Below are 18,671 nucleotides of genomic sequence, written 5' to 3' on the forward strand. Positions count from 1 at the left end.
GCGGGCAATCATCTTATCCACAGGAGCCCCACATGCTGGCTTGAACCAGGTGCCCAGAAGGATGTCAGTAAGGGCCTCACTGGCTCCGAAGAGGCCGCTGCCGGTTAAAGCACATTGGTCAGGAGGTTAGTCCCGTAGGAAGCTCAATGTTCAAGGAGTCAGCCACCCTACGCAACACCACTGTGTAGGAGGCGCACTCCTCCATAGCCACGGAAGGGGGGAGAAAGCATAACAGGGTCTGGTGAAGTATCCAGACCACTGGCATCACCCTTTCCAGTCCGGTTCACTCAACTGGTCAGCTAAAGGGTCACCAGACCCCTCCCAGCCCTCCTCGTCCTCTTCTGGCTGCCACTCAGGGCGATAGGGAACGCCAGGATAGAACACTGGCACAAACGTACCACTTGGCAATGGATCCGACGTTTGACGCCGTTCCTGCTCCGTGTCCAGGTCAGGATGGAGATCGGAGTCTACGCCGGCTGGGGACACAACCAGCGTCGGAGGGGGCGGAGGTGTCGTCAGTGGAATCGGCACCGAAAGAGGTGTCGTAAGGTCGACTGGTGCCGATTTAGATCCAGGCCTGGATCCCTGGGGGCCTTGCGGTCGCGATACCAAAGCCACCGGCAACAAAGGCCTAGAACCCGCAGCCGAGGGGCCTGAAGGCGCGCCGGCTGAGTCGGGCAGCCCAAAAATCGAGTGGAGGGCTTCATTAAAACTCCAAAGTTGGGCAGGGGTCGCCCCGGCTCCCGGAAAGCCTGACGACTCCCATCTGCATCCCGCGTCGTGTCAGCCGATGGTCGGGGAGAACGCTAACAGTGACGATGCTACTTCTACTTCTTTTTGTGCTTCGACTTACCAGACTTATTCAAAATAATAACTAAATATCAACATTCATTACCTCAAACAATTTGCTTGCTTAGGAGAGTCAGCATACACTGTTGTGTAAAAAACTGTTGTATTGCTTGTCGTTACTGTGTTACTGGCGTTAGCATTATGTTAAATTAATATATTACATGGTATTAAAACCACTAAACCTTTCAGAATGCAGACCAGAAGAAGCCATGCTGAGGACCCACCTTGGATTCACATTGTGCAGCAATTTCTTCAAAAGGAGCCTTTTGAAATTTTTCTATCACAAGACGGCGTTTTTCTTTCTCTTGTTCCTCCAAGCCAGTGTTATCTAAATAAATAAAAATAATAAAGGTTATATTTCTATTTAAACTGAAATAAAGTTCAGCAAGCAGGATTAGGCTACAATGGTACCCAAACCCAACAAATGAACAAGTTACTTACCTTTGGTAATGCTCTTACTGGTAGATACTATATTGAATCACAGAAACCTCACCTTAGAATACTCTCCAAGCACCAGACTGGATCTGGAAACATTTCCAACATTGCTCCTACAAGCTGCTAGGTGGCACCCCTGTGGTTCTGTACCAGCCCAGAAGTGACAGAGTGGAGCTTCATTTAAGCAGCACCCCTGCGTGCTGCTAGTTTCTTGCTCATCTCTTTCTCTGAACTCACACGTAGAGCATAAATAATTGCTGGTATCAGTGTGCGGATTCCTAATTTGGGACCTTTTCATATGTAAAAACAGAGGTCACTCCACAGATTGGGGAGGTGGGAGGGCAGTAACGAATCTGATGCTAGAGCATTGCTTAATTTGAGCCGGTAGGTTCCAGTGCTGGGCACCGCACTTAATCGTCATCGTCAGTGCGTATAGCGTGAACTCGGCCCAAAGGTATTGAAGCGCTTTTCATGAGCACCAGTTAAAGACATTCATTTTTGGAGGCATGGGGAAATAAGGTGATTTGCCCGGAATCGCAGTGTGTTGAGCAAACGCTAACATACGAACCTGGTTCCCCAGCGTCAAAGTCAGCAGCTCAGGCCGTTACGCCCTCCCTCCCCCCTACTTGTAGAGTTTCATGGTTAGTAGATAGTTCTGTTATAGGCGGCGCCGAAAAGCGCAATGAGCTGGTGTAAGCTGCCTAATGACGAGAGCCCTGGCACTTATTTTTCCATAAATGAACCACTGTGTTAGAATAGCTACCAGAAAGAGAGTTAGCTAAAGTAAGTAACTTGTTCTTCAGATGGATACTGCTAACCACAGGTTCCTCACCTTAGAAAAGATATCAAAGCAGTACCTCTCCAAGGAGGAGGGTGTGTGGAGTGAGCTCAGACCAAAAAATCCTGCAGGACTATGCGGATAAAATGTCCTTCCCGCCAGACCTGGATGTAAAGGCAGTAGTGTTTCATGAGCGTGCACGGACAGCCATGTAGCATCCTTGGCCCTAGTAGAATGGGCTCTTGGACCTCCTCGAGGTTGCTTCTGGCCAGAAAATAGTCAATCTGATGCGCACAACATTCAACCTCGACAGGGTCCTCTTCTGCACAGTCTTTTCTTTCTTTTCTCTTGAGAATCCCGCAAAAAGCTTATCGGTAATACAGTGTTCCAAGGTACAATTAATATAAGAACTCAAAGCCTTTTGGGGTCCAAGCTTCTCCACTTCTTTCTGGTGGTGGGTGGGAGGTGGTGGGGGGGTGTCAAGGGAGGATAATGAATGTAGGCAGGGTGAAAGATTGGCCAACGTGGAAAGGAGCTATAACTTTAGGCAAGAAGGCAGTTTTTTGGGACAAAGGGTGGTGTAGGGAGGTTGCACCAACAGTGCCTAAAGCACGCTTCTGCGATGAGCGGAAGTAATCACAATAAGGAAAATAATTTTCGAAGAGAAGCAGCAAGTGGCTATGCATAGGTTTAAATGGAGTGCACATTAGAAATGTTAAAACCAAATTAAGGTCCCACTGCAGCATCACACACGACTTGGGAGGAAAACGTGTTAAACTTTTCACAAACCTCATCACAACAGGTGATTTAAACAAGAACAATTGTTCCAGCAAATGTAAAAAGGCAATAGTGGCCAAAGACAAAACAAACTTGGCTTGCAAAGGGTCACTCCTGTGGATACCACAAAAGGCCAAAATGTGTCAGCGCCTGATAAAAAAGGATGTTTAGGAAGGGCGTCTGGTGACAAGAATGACATCCACAACTTCAGGCGACAGATAAAACACAGTCAATTGTAGCAGCTCAATCTTCACACATGGTGATATAAATGCCATAACACTCCAACCAACCAACCCCAGAGGTTCGTAGACTCCTGGCCAGGACTACAGACCCATTCAACCCTGCTTGTTGTAATAACATATGGTGGTGTTGTCTGTAAGATCCTCCATCCTACTCCCTCCCCCCCCTCCTTGATGGATGACAGACGATGGCCTGCACCTCCAACAGACCAATATGAAACCGGGCTTTTGTCTGAGACCAGCGTCCTCTGATCTGCACCTCCTCCGATGACCATCCCAACCCAGTATTGCTGCATCTCTCACCAACGTACCCTGCGGGTGGAGAAGGGACAAGGGCCTGCAGCTGGACCAATAGCATTTGAGCAGCCACCAGTTCAAATCGTGAGCGGTCTCTGGTGATATCCTTGGTGCATGGCCCACTGGAACTTTAGACTCCCTTGCAGAGTCTGCATGTGCTATCCAGAATAGTCTGTGCTATCCAGAATAGTCTATGGAAGCTTATGCAAAGGATTCAGGTGGGACTTTGGCTCACTGATTGTGAACACCAATTATGCTAAGAGGTTTGCCATCTGGAGGTGGACTATGACTGACGATGGCTGGCTCGCCACAAACAGCTTGTCCTCAAGGTAGGGGAAAACCCACAAAGTTATGCTGCAACTACAATCATCACTTTCAAAATACCTGAGACACGTTAATGAGGCCAAGAAAGGGGAGGGGGGGGACAGTACAAACTGAAAATGCTCCTAGCACATGTAATATCCGTAGGACTGCAGAACGGGTACATGAAATATTTTTCCTACTAATCCAAGAAGTTCATTCAGTACCCAAAGTCCAAGACCTAGTTAGCATGAGCATTTTGAATCTGTACCACAATAAGGCATTCAGCGGTCGAAGATCAAATATAGGTCAGTGGCCTCCGTCCTCTTTCGGCACAAAGAAATAGTGGGAGTGACAATCCGGTCCTCTTTTCGAGTGTGAAACCTTCTTGATGGTACCTTTGGAGAGCAACACTTGCACCTGCTGTAACAGAATGGAGAGGTAATCCTCTGAAAGTTTGTAAAATGTTGGGGGAAAATTTACAAGAGCAAAAGGAAGGATATGGCATAACCATGCTGAACGATTTGTATGACCCATCAGTCAGACATGATGGATCATCGCCACAGGAGAAATTACTGAATCTTGCCTTGCATGTGATGGGTGTGGACTTTTAAGGCAAAACTAACATGCATTGGTGGATGATGCTGCAGGGGAAGGGGACTGGGAGGACTGGTGCCCCTGATGTCCTACCCTTTGTGTTTGAGACTCACATATCTGCCCTATGAAGGATTGGGGTGATTTCTGCAGCCGTTGTGGAGATTGATGCTGTCTCTACGTCAGCCCCCTAGAGACCAATAGATAGTGGGTGGTGGTGTCACTGGTAGAGAGAAAACAAGATTAACTTGGTGAATGAGCACCTAGGAGAGACCATACTTGTGGATAGAACATTGTGACAGTAGCAGTGAGAGACAAAGGTGTTGAGGAGAGATGCCAAATTCTTTGACAACTGCTGGCTTCAGCTGCTTATCCAACATTAGAGGAATAAGGACAGAAGGTGACAACGGTCTGATATATCAAGGTGAGAACTAGCTAATAAAGCATTCTTGGGCTCTCGTATTTGGTAGCTTTCAGTAATAAGGTTGGGTTCTAATGCAGGCAAGGCAGATGACACTACTACCCGGGGAACAAATCCTACTTGCGTGCAAGATGCAAATCTTGTAGGTTAGGTACATGTGTGTTGGCAATTAGACAGGTCCCCATTCTTGTTTCCAATGACAACATTACCTCAATCAATCAAACAGCATTTGTAAAGCGCAGCACTGTCCACCCTAGGGGTATCTGGGCACTGTGTCTCCGTCGAACAGCTAGGTCTTGAGTCTCTTTCTGAAGTCCGCCAGTGAGGGGGCTTTACAGAGCTGGAGGGGAAGGTCCTTCCAGGCCTTGGCAGCGATGTAGGAGAAGGAGTGACCACTGCTGCGGCGGATGCGAGGGGTGTATGCGAGGGCGAGTGAAGAGGAGCGCAGGTGTCTAGAGTTAGAGGAAGTTGAATCCATGGTTGATGAAGGCACGTCAAAGTTCATGGAGGGCTTTGTAAGCATGAGTAAGCATCTTGAACTGGCATTAATTCTGGATGGGGGGCCAGTGGACGTCACTCAGGTGTGGGGTGATGTGGGTTTGTTTGGGGAGGTCCAGGATGAGTCTGGCTGCAGTGTTCTGTATGGTATAGAGTCTTCTGAGAAGTTGGGTAGAGATTCCGACGTAAAGGGCATTGCCATAGTCAAGGCGGCTGGTGACCAGGGCCTGAGTGACGGTCTGTCGGTGTTGGGTGGGATCCATATGAAGATTCTGCTGAGCATGTGAAACATGTAGAAGATGGAAGGGGCGACTGCATTGACTTGTCGTTTCATGGTCAGTTGACTGTCGGGGATGATGCCGAGGTTGTGTGCATAGTCGACTGGTGTAGGTCTCAGTTCTGCAGACCACCAGCTGTGTTCCCATGCGGAAGTGTTCTTCCCGATGATCAGTACTTCAGTTTTGTCAGAGTTGAGTTGGAGGCAGTTGTCTCTCATTCATTTGGATACGTTGGTCATGGCAACACGGAAGCCCGTTTTGATGTTGGAGGGGTCCTTGGTGAGTGAGAGGATCAGTTGAGTGTCATCTGCATAGAAGATGTGTTACCGTCATGTAGATGTTGAACAGGGTGAGGCTGGCGGATGAACCTTGTGGTAAGCCGCATATGATGTCTTTGGGTGTGGAGGATAAGGGAGGCAGTTGGATGCTTTGAGTACATCCTGTAAGGAAGGTGGTGATCCACTTGAGGGCCTCTTGCTGTATGCCTATGTTGTGGAGTCTTATGATGAGGGTGTTGTGGGAGACGGTGTTGAATACCATGTAGAGGTCGAGGAGGATAAGAGCCACCGTTACTCCAGGAAGTACTCGTCTGTAGCGGCGATTAACAAGTTACTTACCTTCGGTAACAATATATCTGTAGGAGACAAATATATGTTATAGAATCCTTACCTTAGAATTAACCCCAGGCGTCAGACTGGATCGGAATGTTTTGCGCGTTGGTAGGTGGCGTCGGTCCACCCGCGTTCGTCGTTGGCGTTGTGGCTGACGTTGCCCTGGTGGAATGGGCGCGCAGTCCTACTGGAGGCTCTTTTTTCCGCCAAGGAACAGCAAATTTTAATGCAGAGGACGACCCATCAAGAGATGGTCCATTTTTGCATGGCCAAACATTTCTTGGCACCCACATAGGCAACAAAGAGTTGATCGTCCACCCGGAATTGTTTTGTGCAATCCAGATAAAATGATAACGCAAGTTTTTGATACAGGCGGTGGAGTCTCTCCTCCTCCTTGGAAGTAGGTAGGCAAAGTAATGGTCTGTCCTATGTGGAAAGAGGTAACCACTTTGGGAACACTCTAGTTTGGAGGACAACCTTGTCCTAATGGACAGCAAGAATAGGAGGTTTAGAAGACAGAGCCTGAAGATCACTCACCCTGCGAGCAGAGGTGATGGCAACCAGAAAGGCAGTCTTTAAAGTCAAGAGTCTGAGAGGACAGTTATGTAGTGGCTCGAAAGGAGCACACATAAGGTAAGTCAAGACAAGATTTAAGTGCCACTGGGGCATTACGAAAGCAATAGGAGGAAAAAGGTGAGTAATGCCCTTAAGAAATCTATTTACAATAGGGGATTTGACAAGAGAAGGCTGATCAGGAAGGCGAAAAAAGGCCGAAATGGCCTAAAGATAGCCTTTAAGAGTGCCCAGAGCAGAGCCCTGCTAGGTCAAAGAAAGAATGAAGAGGAGAACCTCTGAAACAGGGGCAGCGAGGGAATCCACCGCCTTTGCTGTGCACCATGCCACACATTTGTTCTAGATAACCTTACAGACTTCGGGAGGAAGGTTGAAAGCTGTCAACTGTTGCCGCTCAATCGCCATGCAAGGAGGTGGAGGCTGGACAGGTTCGGATGGAGAACCGTTCCCTGCTGCTGCGACAGAAGATCCTCCCAAAGAGGCAGTCTGATTGGAGGCCCGATGGCCATGTTCAAGAGCTCAGAATACCAGACTCTTCGTATTGAATACGGAGCCACAAGACTGACTTGGGCCCGGTCGCGCTTGATCTTCTTCAGCACTCTGGGCAGAAGTGGTATAGGCGGAAAGGCGTGTAGAGGACTGCAATTCCGCTCATGCCGAAAAGCGTCGCCAAGCGAGTGCCGCCTTGGAAATTCCAATGCACAGAACTGCTGACATTGCGCGTTCTCTTTGGTGGGGAACAGATCTAACCAAGGCTCTCCACACTGCTGAAAGAGACCGTGCACCACCTCTGAAGACACCATTCGTGATCCAGTTCGCCCGCCCTGACATTTAGGGAACCTGCCAGGTGTTGAACCACCAGGGATATGCCCTGATGTTCTAGCCATGTCTAAAGGCGAAGAGCCTCTTGACAAAGGGTCCACTACCCCATTCTGCCCCGTTTGCTGCAATACCACATGATGGTGGTGTTGTCCATGAACACCAGCACTAATCTTCCTTCGACAGAGAGAAGGAATGCCTTGAGTGCAAGACGAATCGCTTGGAGCTCCAGAAGGTTGATATGGAGCCCGGACTCCACCGGAGCTAGAGGCCTCTTATCTCTGCCTCCCCCATGTGGCCGCCCCACACCAGGAGTGTCGCATCTGTCACCACTGTGAACTCTGGTTGTGGAAGGGAGAGGGATCTAACATTGACCCATTCCTGGACCCAATTGGTGTGCAGTGAGTGCCCTCTGAGATCTGGACGCAATCGGAAAGATTCTCCTGATGTTGCGCCCACTGGAACTTCAGGTCCCACTGCAGAGCCTGCATATGCCACCTGGCATGGTCCACCAGTAAGGATGCAGGAAACCATGAGGACCAGCAGCCTCAGGGTCATTCTCACCAAAATCCGAATATCCCGGACTCGCTGCTCGGGAGGATAAGCCCGAAATTGCACTGTATCCAAAACTGCTCTGATGAAAAAGAGCTTCTGAGAGGGAATCAGGTGTGACTTTGGCACGTTGATAGTGAACCCCAGCGAGTACAAGAGGTCCACCGTAGTCTGGAGGTTGGAGATGACACCCTGAGGCGAGCTTACCTTCAACATCCAGTCGTGGAGATAGGGGAAGACTGGAACCCCTTTTCTAAAGGTTCAACATAAATGTTAAAAAGTAAGAAAGCATGAATTGAGCCTTCAGGAGGTGTTACCAATTAGTAGAAAGAATTTCCAATCTTCACACATCGAAATCCAGTTGTGAAATAGGATTTAAACCAATTGAGGATTCTGTCATCTATTTCCATTCTATTGTGTAATAGTAACAGGAAAGTGATATGGTTGATTGTGTCAAATGCAGGCAATGAGTATATGAATACTTTTGGTGGCATTAAAGCACAAATAAAAATGTGTAACTTTATAAAGTATCAAGTAAATCTCGCCTTGCACTAGTTTTTAGCAAACTACACAGTTTTGTACAATAATAGTCACTATTGTAACCTGACTTCATTCACGTGTTTTACACCAGCAAAGAATTGTGAAATTTCATAATTCAAATATACAGCTGTGATGCCAAAAGCAGCACTAAACATACAATGGTGACCACTGTGATGTAAGACTAATGAGGTAACACTATGAAAATATTTTTCTAGTGCACAACAGCATCAATGATTAGAGTTCCAGAGAAATGTAACCAAGAAGCGTAGTAAAAGAGTAGAAACAGCGTCCTTAAAGGAGTTAGGGCAGTCTACATAGCAGTGCGCTAGAGGGATCTAAAACAGCATGCTCATATTCGAAAAGGTTAGAGGACCTGAAGAAGGGTACATTTTCTAACCCTGTGCACTTTTTTAAATGCTGCTCCATGAATCGCTGGCAGTGATCAAGACATATTTACAAACAAGAAATTAAATTATCTCACCAATTGCTTTCTTCAATGCTTCAAATGTGATCTCTTCAGCACTGTTCACCTAAAAAAATAAAAAAATATATAGCTGCTCAATAGATAAGGTGCTTAACATATTTATTGATCACCGTGTATTTCAGAGAGTTGGATGTTCTGAAACATTAATGTTCTCAAACAGTACTAGGAAAGATTTTAAAAAAACTGTCTAAGCATTCCATCGAAAACCTAGAGACGAAAAGAGCAACTGGTGTTAAATAGCTTTCACTCGGAATAAGTTGCATGAATTAGAGATCACTAAAGACAATGCAGTTATGACAAATCGTTGTGAACAGACAGTATCGTTCCAACTTGGAATATGCATCACCTTCACTGACGTATTTCACAACAAAGTTAAAAAAAAACACTATCCCGTAAGATATCAGTAGGATGTTATCAAACATCCTCGACAAACAGTGCTGCTGTTTCACTGCAGCGATGTTCTCTTGTCCTGTATTTTTACTTTTTGGCAAACGATTCCAAGAGAAAATCGGTATTAAGTGTTCCCTGAAGCGGAGACACTACATCGGTCTCTCCAGCCTTGAGTCTGAAGGAGAACACCTCACACATTGCCTAATCCCTGGCTGGTAGCATCCTAATCGCGGTTTGCTCATATCCAAAGCTGCACGCAGTGACGCGGCCCACTAACCTCCCAGGGCCTCAGAGGCATAACATAGGCCCCGCAACCCCAGCGGTGCTGAGGGGGAGGTGGGTGGGGGCAAGCTCCAGCCCACCCCCCCATTTCACCCTCAGCACAGTACCCTGACCTGAGAACGCCAGCTTTAGACTGGAATAGGGCCCTTCTGTACACCCCAGCCTGGACTGACGTAACGAAACTTGAGGGGCCTTAAGTTTCGTTATGTCACTCCAGGCTTGGGTGTACAGAAGTCTCTTTGTATGCGTCTGGGATGTTTCTATAAATGTTGTGCATAAAGTTTGCCACAAGTTATTGCGATCATCATCAAAAGTACTTAATTTCAGTACAAACCATAAAAGCAAATGATAAACCAAGAATTAAAATGTGAAAGATGCACAGTAGCATTAAGTTCAGCAGTGAAAGCTGGCAGCGCCTGTCCATCAGAACGGAACCACTGAGCTGATCAGTTATATGAGCTTAGAGAGCCGCAAAGCCGCAATTTAGCTCAAATAAATATCTCCACAGAAAAGCTCCAGCATCTCAAACATTGCACATGGCCAGTTCCTGCGATGGTAGAAACTAGAAGTAAACATTTCACACGGCCTCAACATAGTAGTGCATCTGCTTTTCAGGCACTGCATGGAATCATAAAACTCAAAACTTTAAGCAAGACAACTGTTTTTTAAAACGGGACATTATTAATTTGGCAACCAATTGAAACAGAGTTGCTGTAAAGTGCAAGCATAAAATATAAAGTGCAAATATCTGAGTAACAACACCACAAAGCTTCAAGTATGTGCAAAAAGAAAGCCACAAGTAGACAAAGCCTTAAAAAGCCCCTCAAACATCATGGAGAATCTTGTAACAATTGGTTCATTATGGTTGCCCTAAAGGCCCAACTGCCCACAGATATGGCTATCCACTGTTTCCTCGGACGACTTTAACTTGGACAAAATAACCATAAGTGTAAGAGCGTCTCGCTTGCACATAAGCAGACAGAACACACAATGCTCGATCAGGGAACCATTCAACTTGTCGTAAAAGGATTTCACAGGGAGCGATACAAACCGCAACAACGTTTTTTGCTTGTTTATTGCGATCATCGAATCATGTTTGCACAGAAAATGCTTTGCAAACACCAGCGCACCTGGCCTGTAGCTATTTCCGAAGTTGTACGTATGTTAGAATGACAATTACAACATGGAGGATGAGCATAGTCCGCATAGGAGAACCGGATCTGTCAATCCTTCTCTGCTGGTCTTGGTTCTTAGAGCTGCCAGGAGGGAGTGCACAATGCTTCCTGCCACAGCAGCCTCTAGGAAGCTCGCATGCATAAAGGCAGTAATCACTGCATTGCATTCTGGGATCCTGCAAGCTGGAACAATTTTGGAGCTAAACCTGCTGGAACATTGCTGCTAGCGGGGCTTTACCAAACGTGCATTTGAGTGCTGCAAATTTCCCACTGGCTTGTTGTGTTCCATATAGGTACCCTGACATAGGCTTAGGTAGCAACCGAACCTTTCACCTACATTCTCCCCTACCATTACACTACATAATGGTTCTTGGGACTGACCTTTTACCTAGTTATGGTATTGCCTACAGGACGTGAGGTTTTCCCTGAAAACTAGCCTCATTAATTATGCATGAGGATTCTTGGAAACTCAGCAGGACTACCATCTCCTGCATAATAACTATGTATAAGGGTCATTCCTTCCGTCATCCTATGTCAGACATGACACAGCAAGGTAGACCCCGGAGGGTACCACTTTGGGTGTATAAACACCATATCTTGCCGAGGTAGGCAGAGGAGAAAAAGGACTTCCATGCTGACACACTGACGCAAGACGCAGACACTCCAGCTCCCAGTGGTCTGACATCCCCCGGGGGGGTGTCCATCTCGAGGCCAAGACGGGGTCCCACATTCTCTCACTTAAGGTGATGGAGTTGACTTTATCCTAGAGGGATTCTTGGCTTTACACCTACATACATGCTAGGTACACTTAGGTATATCTAGTTAGGGTCGCATTGTAGGAGTACGCATATTTACTGTCATGTATTTTCATTCTTGCCTGTATTCATTGTTTTAGCACTATGGTAGAATTCTACCATCCTTTTACTCGGTTGGTGCTTATAATCATTTATATTGGTTTCCGTCTAATTGTTGTTTCAGCACACTAGAATTTTACACTAGAATGATGCTGGTCCAATAAATGCTTATTGAAAAACGTACCCATCGGTTATTCGGTGTATCTCTCTGAGACAAAGTGAGCACGAGTGACTCAGCGAAAGGTATCTCACTGTTTTCTGGATCCCTGATGGGACAGAGTTGTCATGTTTGATAGTTGCCAAGAACTATTCTCTCCTTAGTAAGAGCGGTTTCTAGTGGCACAGTGAGCTAACTGGTATACAGGCGAACATACTCAGTAGAGTGGTAATAACCATTCTTTAATTTACCTCACTATCTGGAGAAAAGTCTTCTGGCTATTACCTAGCCCTATCCGGCACCATAATCCCCGTGTCCCCTTTTTCTTAATATGTAAAAAAAGTAAAAAAATAAATAAACATTTTTTTTTTCATTGTCTTAAATACATTTTGTATCAAATCCAGTACTACTCCCTTTTCTCAGCTGTTTATTCAATACTGCTAACGGAGGCATGATACTGACCGGCCTGAAAATATATATAATTCTTTAATTTTTTCATTGACTTGGCCTTAATAATTTTGAATTGCACAACCAGAAAGATACAAGGGCGTTAGATTAAATAAGTGCACAACTTTTCAAGGTTTAAACCACATTGTGCCCATTAAATATATTTTCAATAAATATAATTGAAACATTCGAGTAGGATATCCATGCATGAACATCTGATAAACTAACTGTGTGCAAACAAATTTTCGTGCTTCCCCTTATCATCTGTTAAAGAATTACCACTCGCAAGTCACTTGGGTGTTCGTTTTTTTAAGGTATTTTTCACACTCTCACGCGTTTACCTCAATATTCTATCAGGCCAGTCTTGTAGGTATATATAGACCTTCCCCAGTGCAAACTCACATATATCATTTATTTCAGTTAATTCTAAAACACACAAAGTCACTTAAATGGCATGCTGTTTCTCACTTGGGTTAAAACCACCAAGTCACCAACTGATTCGGTTTGGTAACAGAACATGTTCCCAAAAATGTACTTTTGTTTTTATCCAGCCCTGAAGATTCGCAGATTGTTCCCTGCGATGAAACACATGTTGGCTTGTGCATTGGAACAATAAACAGAAGTGTCTATACCAACAAGAGACTTTATATCCATCCATATATCTCAAACTCAGATGTATTAATTCTCGGAGAAGCTACTTGTTTGTGTAAAGTGGTGCTAATATCTACAATTCCACACTACAAAACTAAACGCATAGCGTGACTAATGATTCATTGAATGTGTATAAGTGCAGGGGCATAGTTGTTTATACTCAGTGGGGGTGTCTGCAATCAGTCTGGACACCAATCCCACAGTCTATGTTGTCAAAACGTGCAGATACTATATAGGTTTATAGGAACTACACAAAAGGCTAGAAGCAAGACTGACAGCAAATGCTGAAGATCTGCTGGTCAACTCTGCTGCGTGACCTTGTTTACATGGGACCCCAAGCTGGCCCAATGGGATGAGCGACACAGATAAAGGGCTTTGAAACCTTTTTTTACCTCTAACCTGAGACAGAAGGAGGATGCCAAAACTCTAATGCAATAAGTGCAGGTGAGCTCAGTGGCGAGTCTGGCTGGCCAGAACCTATCACTCTTCAATGTTCCTACTTCTGTTGCAGTTATCGAACATCTTTTTGGTTTGCCAGCCAGCTGGTTTAGAGTTTTGAGAGGCTTATGTGGCATGAAAGAATGAATCCCTTGGGTGACTTTGTGCTTCCATCCAGTTTTGTGGGTCAGTGAGTGGTCTGATTTCTCCATCATGGCTGAGGTTGGCCAACAAGTATGAAGCTGTTTATTCAAAGCCTCCAAGACCCCTATATAGCCAAATTAACAAGTTATTTACCTTTGGTGATGCTCTTTCTGGTGGATGCTCTATCTAATTGTAGATTCCTCATCTCAGATCCAGAAAACATTTATCCATAGCAGTGCTTTGGTGTGTTACTAGGTAGCACAATATGGCCTCAGCGCTGATTCCACACCAACTCGGAAGAGATGTACTGGTGCTGCATATAAGCGCCACACCCCTGCGTGCTGGCATCTGTTTCTTGTCTGCACCCTCAGACACAGAGCGTGAACAACTGTTGGTGCCAGTGTGCTGCTGAACACTAACTTCGGCCTATTTTAGATGTTAGAAAAGAAGACGGGTGGTGAGGAATCTGCAAATAAACAGAGTATTTCCTAGAAAGGGGAATATTTAAGGTAAACCATTGATTTTTCTGATGGAAATTTCTAACAACAGATTCCTCACGTTAGTATAGATACCGCAGGTGAAAGTGGAGAGGACTCAGACCAAGAAATCTGCAGAACCAACTGGGTAAAATGTCTTTTCCGCTGGACCTGGATGTCGAGAGAGTTGTGCTTCATGAAAAGGTGCACTGATGCCCACTTAACAACCTGGCAGATGTCAAGGGCAGGCCATACACATGTCAATGCAGCGGAAACAGCCGTAGCCCTGGAGGCAGCTTCTTGGTCAGTGTTAAACAAACCTTAATGACGCGGTCTATCCACCTAGGCACGGTCCTCCACTGCGCTGCATTCTCCTTTTTACTCCTAAGAACCTCACAACCAGTCAAACAATTGATTGACCACGTTATGGTCCTTGGTACAAACAATGTAAGAGCTTAAAGCATTTGTGGGGTCCTACTGATGGAGCATATACTACTCTTGCAAGGAGTGAGAAGGCACAAATACCACTGGTAGAGTGATGGATTACCCCTTGTGTAAGGTAGTCATGAACTTTGGCAAGAATCCTGCTAGAGTACTCGGCATTAACTAGTCTAGAAAAAAGGTGTTGTAGATGGTGTAGGGCGGATGCAGCACAAGTACCTAAAGTTCAATCACAACAAACCAACAGAATCACAAGGAGGAAAATGATGTCCAAAGTAAGCAGAGACAGTGAGGAGCTCTACATCAGCTCAAAGGTAGAACACATGAGAAACATCCAAATCTGAAAGAGACAAGTTAGTGATAGATTCCTTAACTTAGAATATCCCCAGGCGTCAGACTGGATCCGGAAATTTTTGCGTAGCAGTGCCCTTGCGCGTCGGTAGGCGTCGTCTGCGGCTCCGCGTCCGTCGTCGTCGCCGTAATGACGTCGGAGTACTTAGACGCCGCCTCGGCGTGCTGACGTCAGTTCTTCTTTTTTCCGCGCCAGCAAGCGCAGATCTGGAAAAAGCAGTACTTCTAGTCACTTTTTGACTAACTTTTTGGATCATTTTGATCATCTTTTCGAAGTCGAACGACTCCGATCGGTGCCTTAGGGATGCCTGGATTTAAGCACTGCGAGGATTGCGACCGCACGATGTCGGTCACGGATCCTCACCGCCGGTGTCTACTCTGTCTAGGCGTCGACCACGACGACAAGGCCTGCCCCGACTGCCGGGCCCTATCTTCGAAAGCCAGGCGGGAGCGGTCCCGCAGGCGACTCGAACTCCAGCAGTCGGCCCCGCGCCGCGAGAGGTCCCGGTCCCAAGGGAGGTCGAGGGACAGGTAGCGGGGTCGGAGCCACCACAGCTCCGAGAGTCGGCACCACTCCTCCGGGTCGAAGTCGTCGTCAGGTAAGAAACACAAGAAGTCAAAGAGGCGTCATCGCTCTTCTGACTCCCCCCGACGCCCGCGCGACGCAGCCGGGGCTTCTGGTGACACCGCCCACGCGGCTCCGTCGGAGTCGCGGGTGCCGCGTCCAGCTCCGGTCCCTGGGCGAGACGCGACGCAGGAGGAGATCGAGCGCTTCCTCATGGCCATGAGGTCCCTTTCTCCTCCGAGGGGCTCCGCGGCGCCTCCGGGCCCAGCGGACCCGTCTGGGGCCCCTAGCGGGTTGGGGGCTTTGGCCCCGACGCTGTCGGGTGCTTCGGCCCCGGCGCCGCCGGCACCTTCGGCCTCGGCGCCGCAGGGCCCCATGGTCCCGACGCCGCCGGCGCCTTTGGGCCCGGCGCCGCAGGTACCCACTGGATCCGCTTCGGGATCTGGGTCGTCGCCGGTGGACCTTACGACCCCCCCCCGGCGTCGGTCCGCCAGGTGTAACCTCCGGCGCCGTCCCCGATGCCTCCCTCGAACCGGTTCAGGCGCCGGAGCGGCGCCACTGGGCGCCGCTATCGACGCCATTTGGGAAGTTTACCTTCTATGAGCCGGCCTTATCCATTGACAACCCTGATTATCAGGAGATGGGTGATGAGGAGTGTTGGGAGGGGTCGGAGGACCCTCTGACCAGAGAGTGTCAGTCTCAAGAGGACTGGACAGGTGGACTTGGGGATGCCAGTTGTCTGGTTCAAGCTCGCCAGACACTGGTTTTGTCTCACCTCCTACCGTGGCTTCGGAGGCGGGGGCAACCTACAGTGTGGTGCTGATGAGGGCAGCCAAGGCCTTGGGCCTTGAGCTCCCCGTCGCGGCCGTGAGGACTAACCTTCTCACTGAGGTCCTTAAACCGCAGTCAAGCTCGGCCGAGCCTCTGCTGCCCTTTAATGAGGCCTTAACCGACGTTCTTTTGGGCACTTGGTCCAGGCCCGCTACAGGTTCGCCCGTAGATAGGAACGTGGCCAGACGCCACCGCCCGGCCCCGGGGCGACCCATGTTTCAGGTCCACCCACCCCACCCCCGAGAGCCTGGTCATCCAGGCATCCAATTCCAAGACCGCATTCCCGTCGGCTCCGCCGGACAGGGAATCCAAGAGGTACGAGCAGTATGTTAAAAAGATCTTCTCCTCCCTTAGTCTGGGACTGTGGTCATCCAACACTGCATTCCTCTTGGGCCGCTACACCCACTCTCTGTGGGATACGGTTGCGGAAGTGCTGCTAGAGTGTCCGTTGGAGGTACGGGCCAAACTCGGCCAAGTCCTTGTGGAGGGCCGGGATGCAGCCAGATATTCTATCCGGTGTGGGCTGGATACCACCGTCTTCACTAGGTAGAGCGATGGCAACGACGGTGGCAGTCAGACGCCACGCCTGGTTGAGGTCCGCCAACTTTTCGGCCGATGTCTAAAGCACACTGATGGACATGCCGCTTGATGGCCGTCGCCTTTTTGGCGACAAGGCAGACCATGCGCTTGAGCGCTTTAAGGACTCCAGGGCTACGGCCAAGTCCTTGGGCCTCTCGGCCCCGCGCCAGCAATCGGCTGCCTTTAACTCCTTTCGTGGCCACGGAAGGGGTGTACCCACACGTGCTGCCAGCCACGCTCCGCAGGGTAATACCCAACGCGGTGGCAGCCATGGAAACTGCCGTGGCGGCGGTCGGGGACAACGGCGAGGTCAGTCCACACCTTCCCCCGCAGCATCCGCCTCAAAACCCTCCTAGTCCGTGCTTTTCGGCCCATGTGACGCCAGTGGGGGGCAGGGTTCGCCATCACCACTCTCACTGGCGCACTGTCACTTCGGACAGGTGGGTGCTGCAGATCGTCCGAAGGGGCTACTCCCTCCCCTTCGAGACGACCCCTCCAGCCATGCCACCGCAATTCCACCGCGTATCGGGGGATCATTTGTAACTTCTGCAGGAGGAAGTTACGGCCCTCTTGGCCAAGGGGGCCATCGAGCGCGTTCCTGGGCCAGAAGTAGGGTGTGGTTGCTACTCCCACTACTTTCTGGTACCCAAGAAGGGCAAAGGGGGCTTACGCCCTATTATCTTGGACCTACGGAACGTCAACGGCTTCCTCCGGAAGGAGAAGTTCAAAATGCTGACTCTGGCTCAAGTTTTGGATGCCCTAGACCCAGGAGACTGGATGGTAGCGTTGGATCTGCAGGACGCTTATTTTCACATCCCCGTCCTGCTGGCCCACCGGCGTTACCTACGATTCACGGTAGGCCACGAGCACTTTCAGTTTACCGTGCTCCCCTTTGGCCTTACAAGCGCCCCACGGGTGTTCACGAAAGTGATGGCGGTGGTCGCAGCACATCTGTGCAGGTTCGGGGTTTCAGTCTTCCCCTACCTCGACGACTGGTTGTTGAAGGCGGGCTCGCCCCAGACAGTCGTCAGCCACCTCCAGACGACAGCAGACCTCTTGCACCAGCTGGGGTTCTCCATCAATGTGCCGAAGTCACACCTGTGTCCCTCTCAGAAGCTCCTTTTCATCGGAGTGGTTCTCGACTCGGCGCAGTTTCGGGTTTATCCTCCCGAACAGCGGGTCCGGGATATTCAGGCTCTGATTCCACTCTTTCAGCCTTTATCCCGAGTCTCGGTCAGGTGGACGCTGCGGCTTCTGGGGCTGATGGCCTCCTGCATCCTACTGGTGCATCACGCCAGGTGGCGGATGCGGGCTCTGCAGTTGGACCTGAAGTTTCAGTGGGCCCAGCATCAGGGCAACCTGTCCGACCACGTCCTGATCTCGGAAGGCACTGCGAGACAGCTGCAGTGGTGGCTCACGGACCGCGATTGGGTCAGCGGCAGATCCCTCTCCCAACCCCAACCGGAGCACGTAGTTGTGACGGACGCGTCCCTCCAGGGCTGGGGGGGCCACATTGGAGAGGCGGAGATCAGAGGCCTCTGGTCTCCGGCGGAGGCCCGACTCCACATCAACTTTTTGGAGTTGCGGGCGATTCGTCTAGCACTGAAGGCATTCCTCCCCTCTGTCCGTGGGAGTGTAGTGCAGGTGTTCACGGACAACACCACCGCCATGTGGTACTGCAACAAACAGGGCGGGGTGGGGTCGTGGACCCTTTGCCAGGAGGCTCTGCGCCTCTGGCAGTGGCTGGAACGCCAGGGCGTGACCCTGGTGGCTCAACACCTGGCAGGTTCTCTGAACGCCAGGGCGGACGAGCTCAGCCGTCGGTGCATGATGGATCACGAATGG

At 49.0% G+C, this 18,671-nt stretch overlaps 1 protein-coding gene across 1 annotated transcript in view; it reads right to left on the reverse strand.

Moving 5' to 3' along the window:
* The window catches only part of EFR3A (EFR3 homolog A), a 1,274,477-nt gene that overhangs the window by 71,680 nt on the left and 1,184,126 nt on the right, over positions 1 to 18,671 (reverse strand). The window contains exons 21-22 of the mRNA XM_078686747.1: positions 9,043 to 9,091; positions 1,074 to 1,177 (exon numbers count right to left, since the gene is read on the reverse strand). Of these exons, the coding sequence (XP_078542873.1) occupies positions 1,074 to 1,177; positions 9,043 to 9,091 (153 nt within the window). The remainder of the gene's footprint in view (positions 1 to 1,073; positions 1,178 to 9,042; positions 9,092 to 18,671) is intronic.

Source organism: Lissotriton helveticus, chromosome 4_1, assembly GCF_964261635.1.
Source record: "Lissotriton helveticus chromosome 4_1, aLisHel1.1, whole genome shotgun sequence".
Taxonomy (NCBI): Eukaryota; Metazoa; Chordata; class Amphibia; order Caudata; family Salamandridae; genus Lissotriton; species Lissotriton helveticus.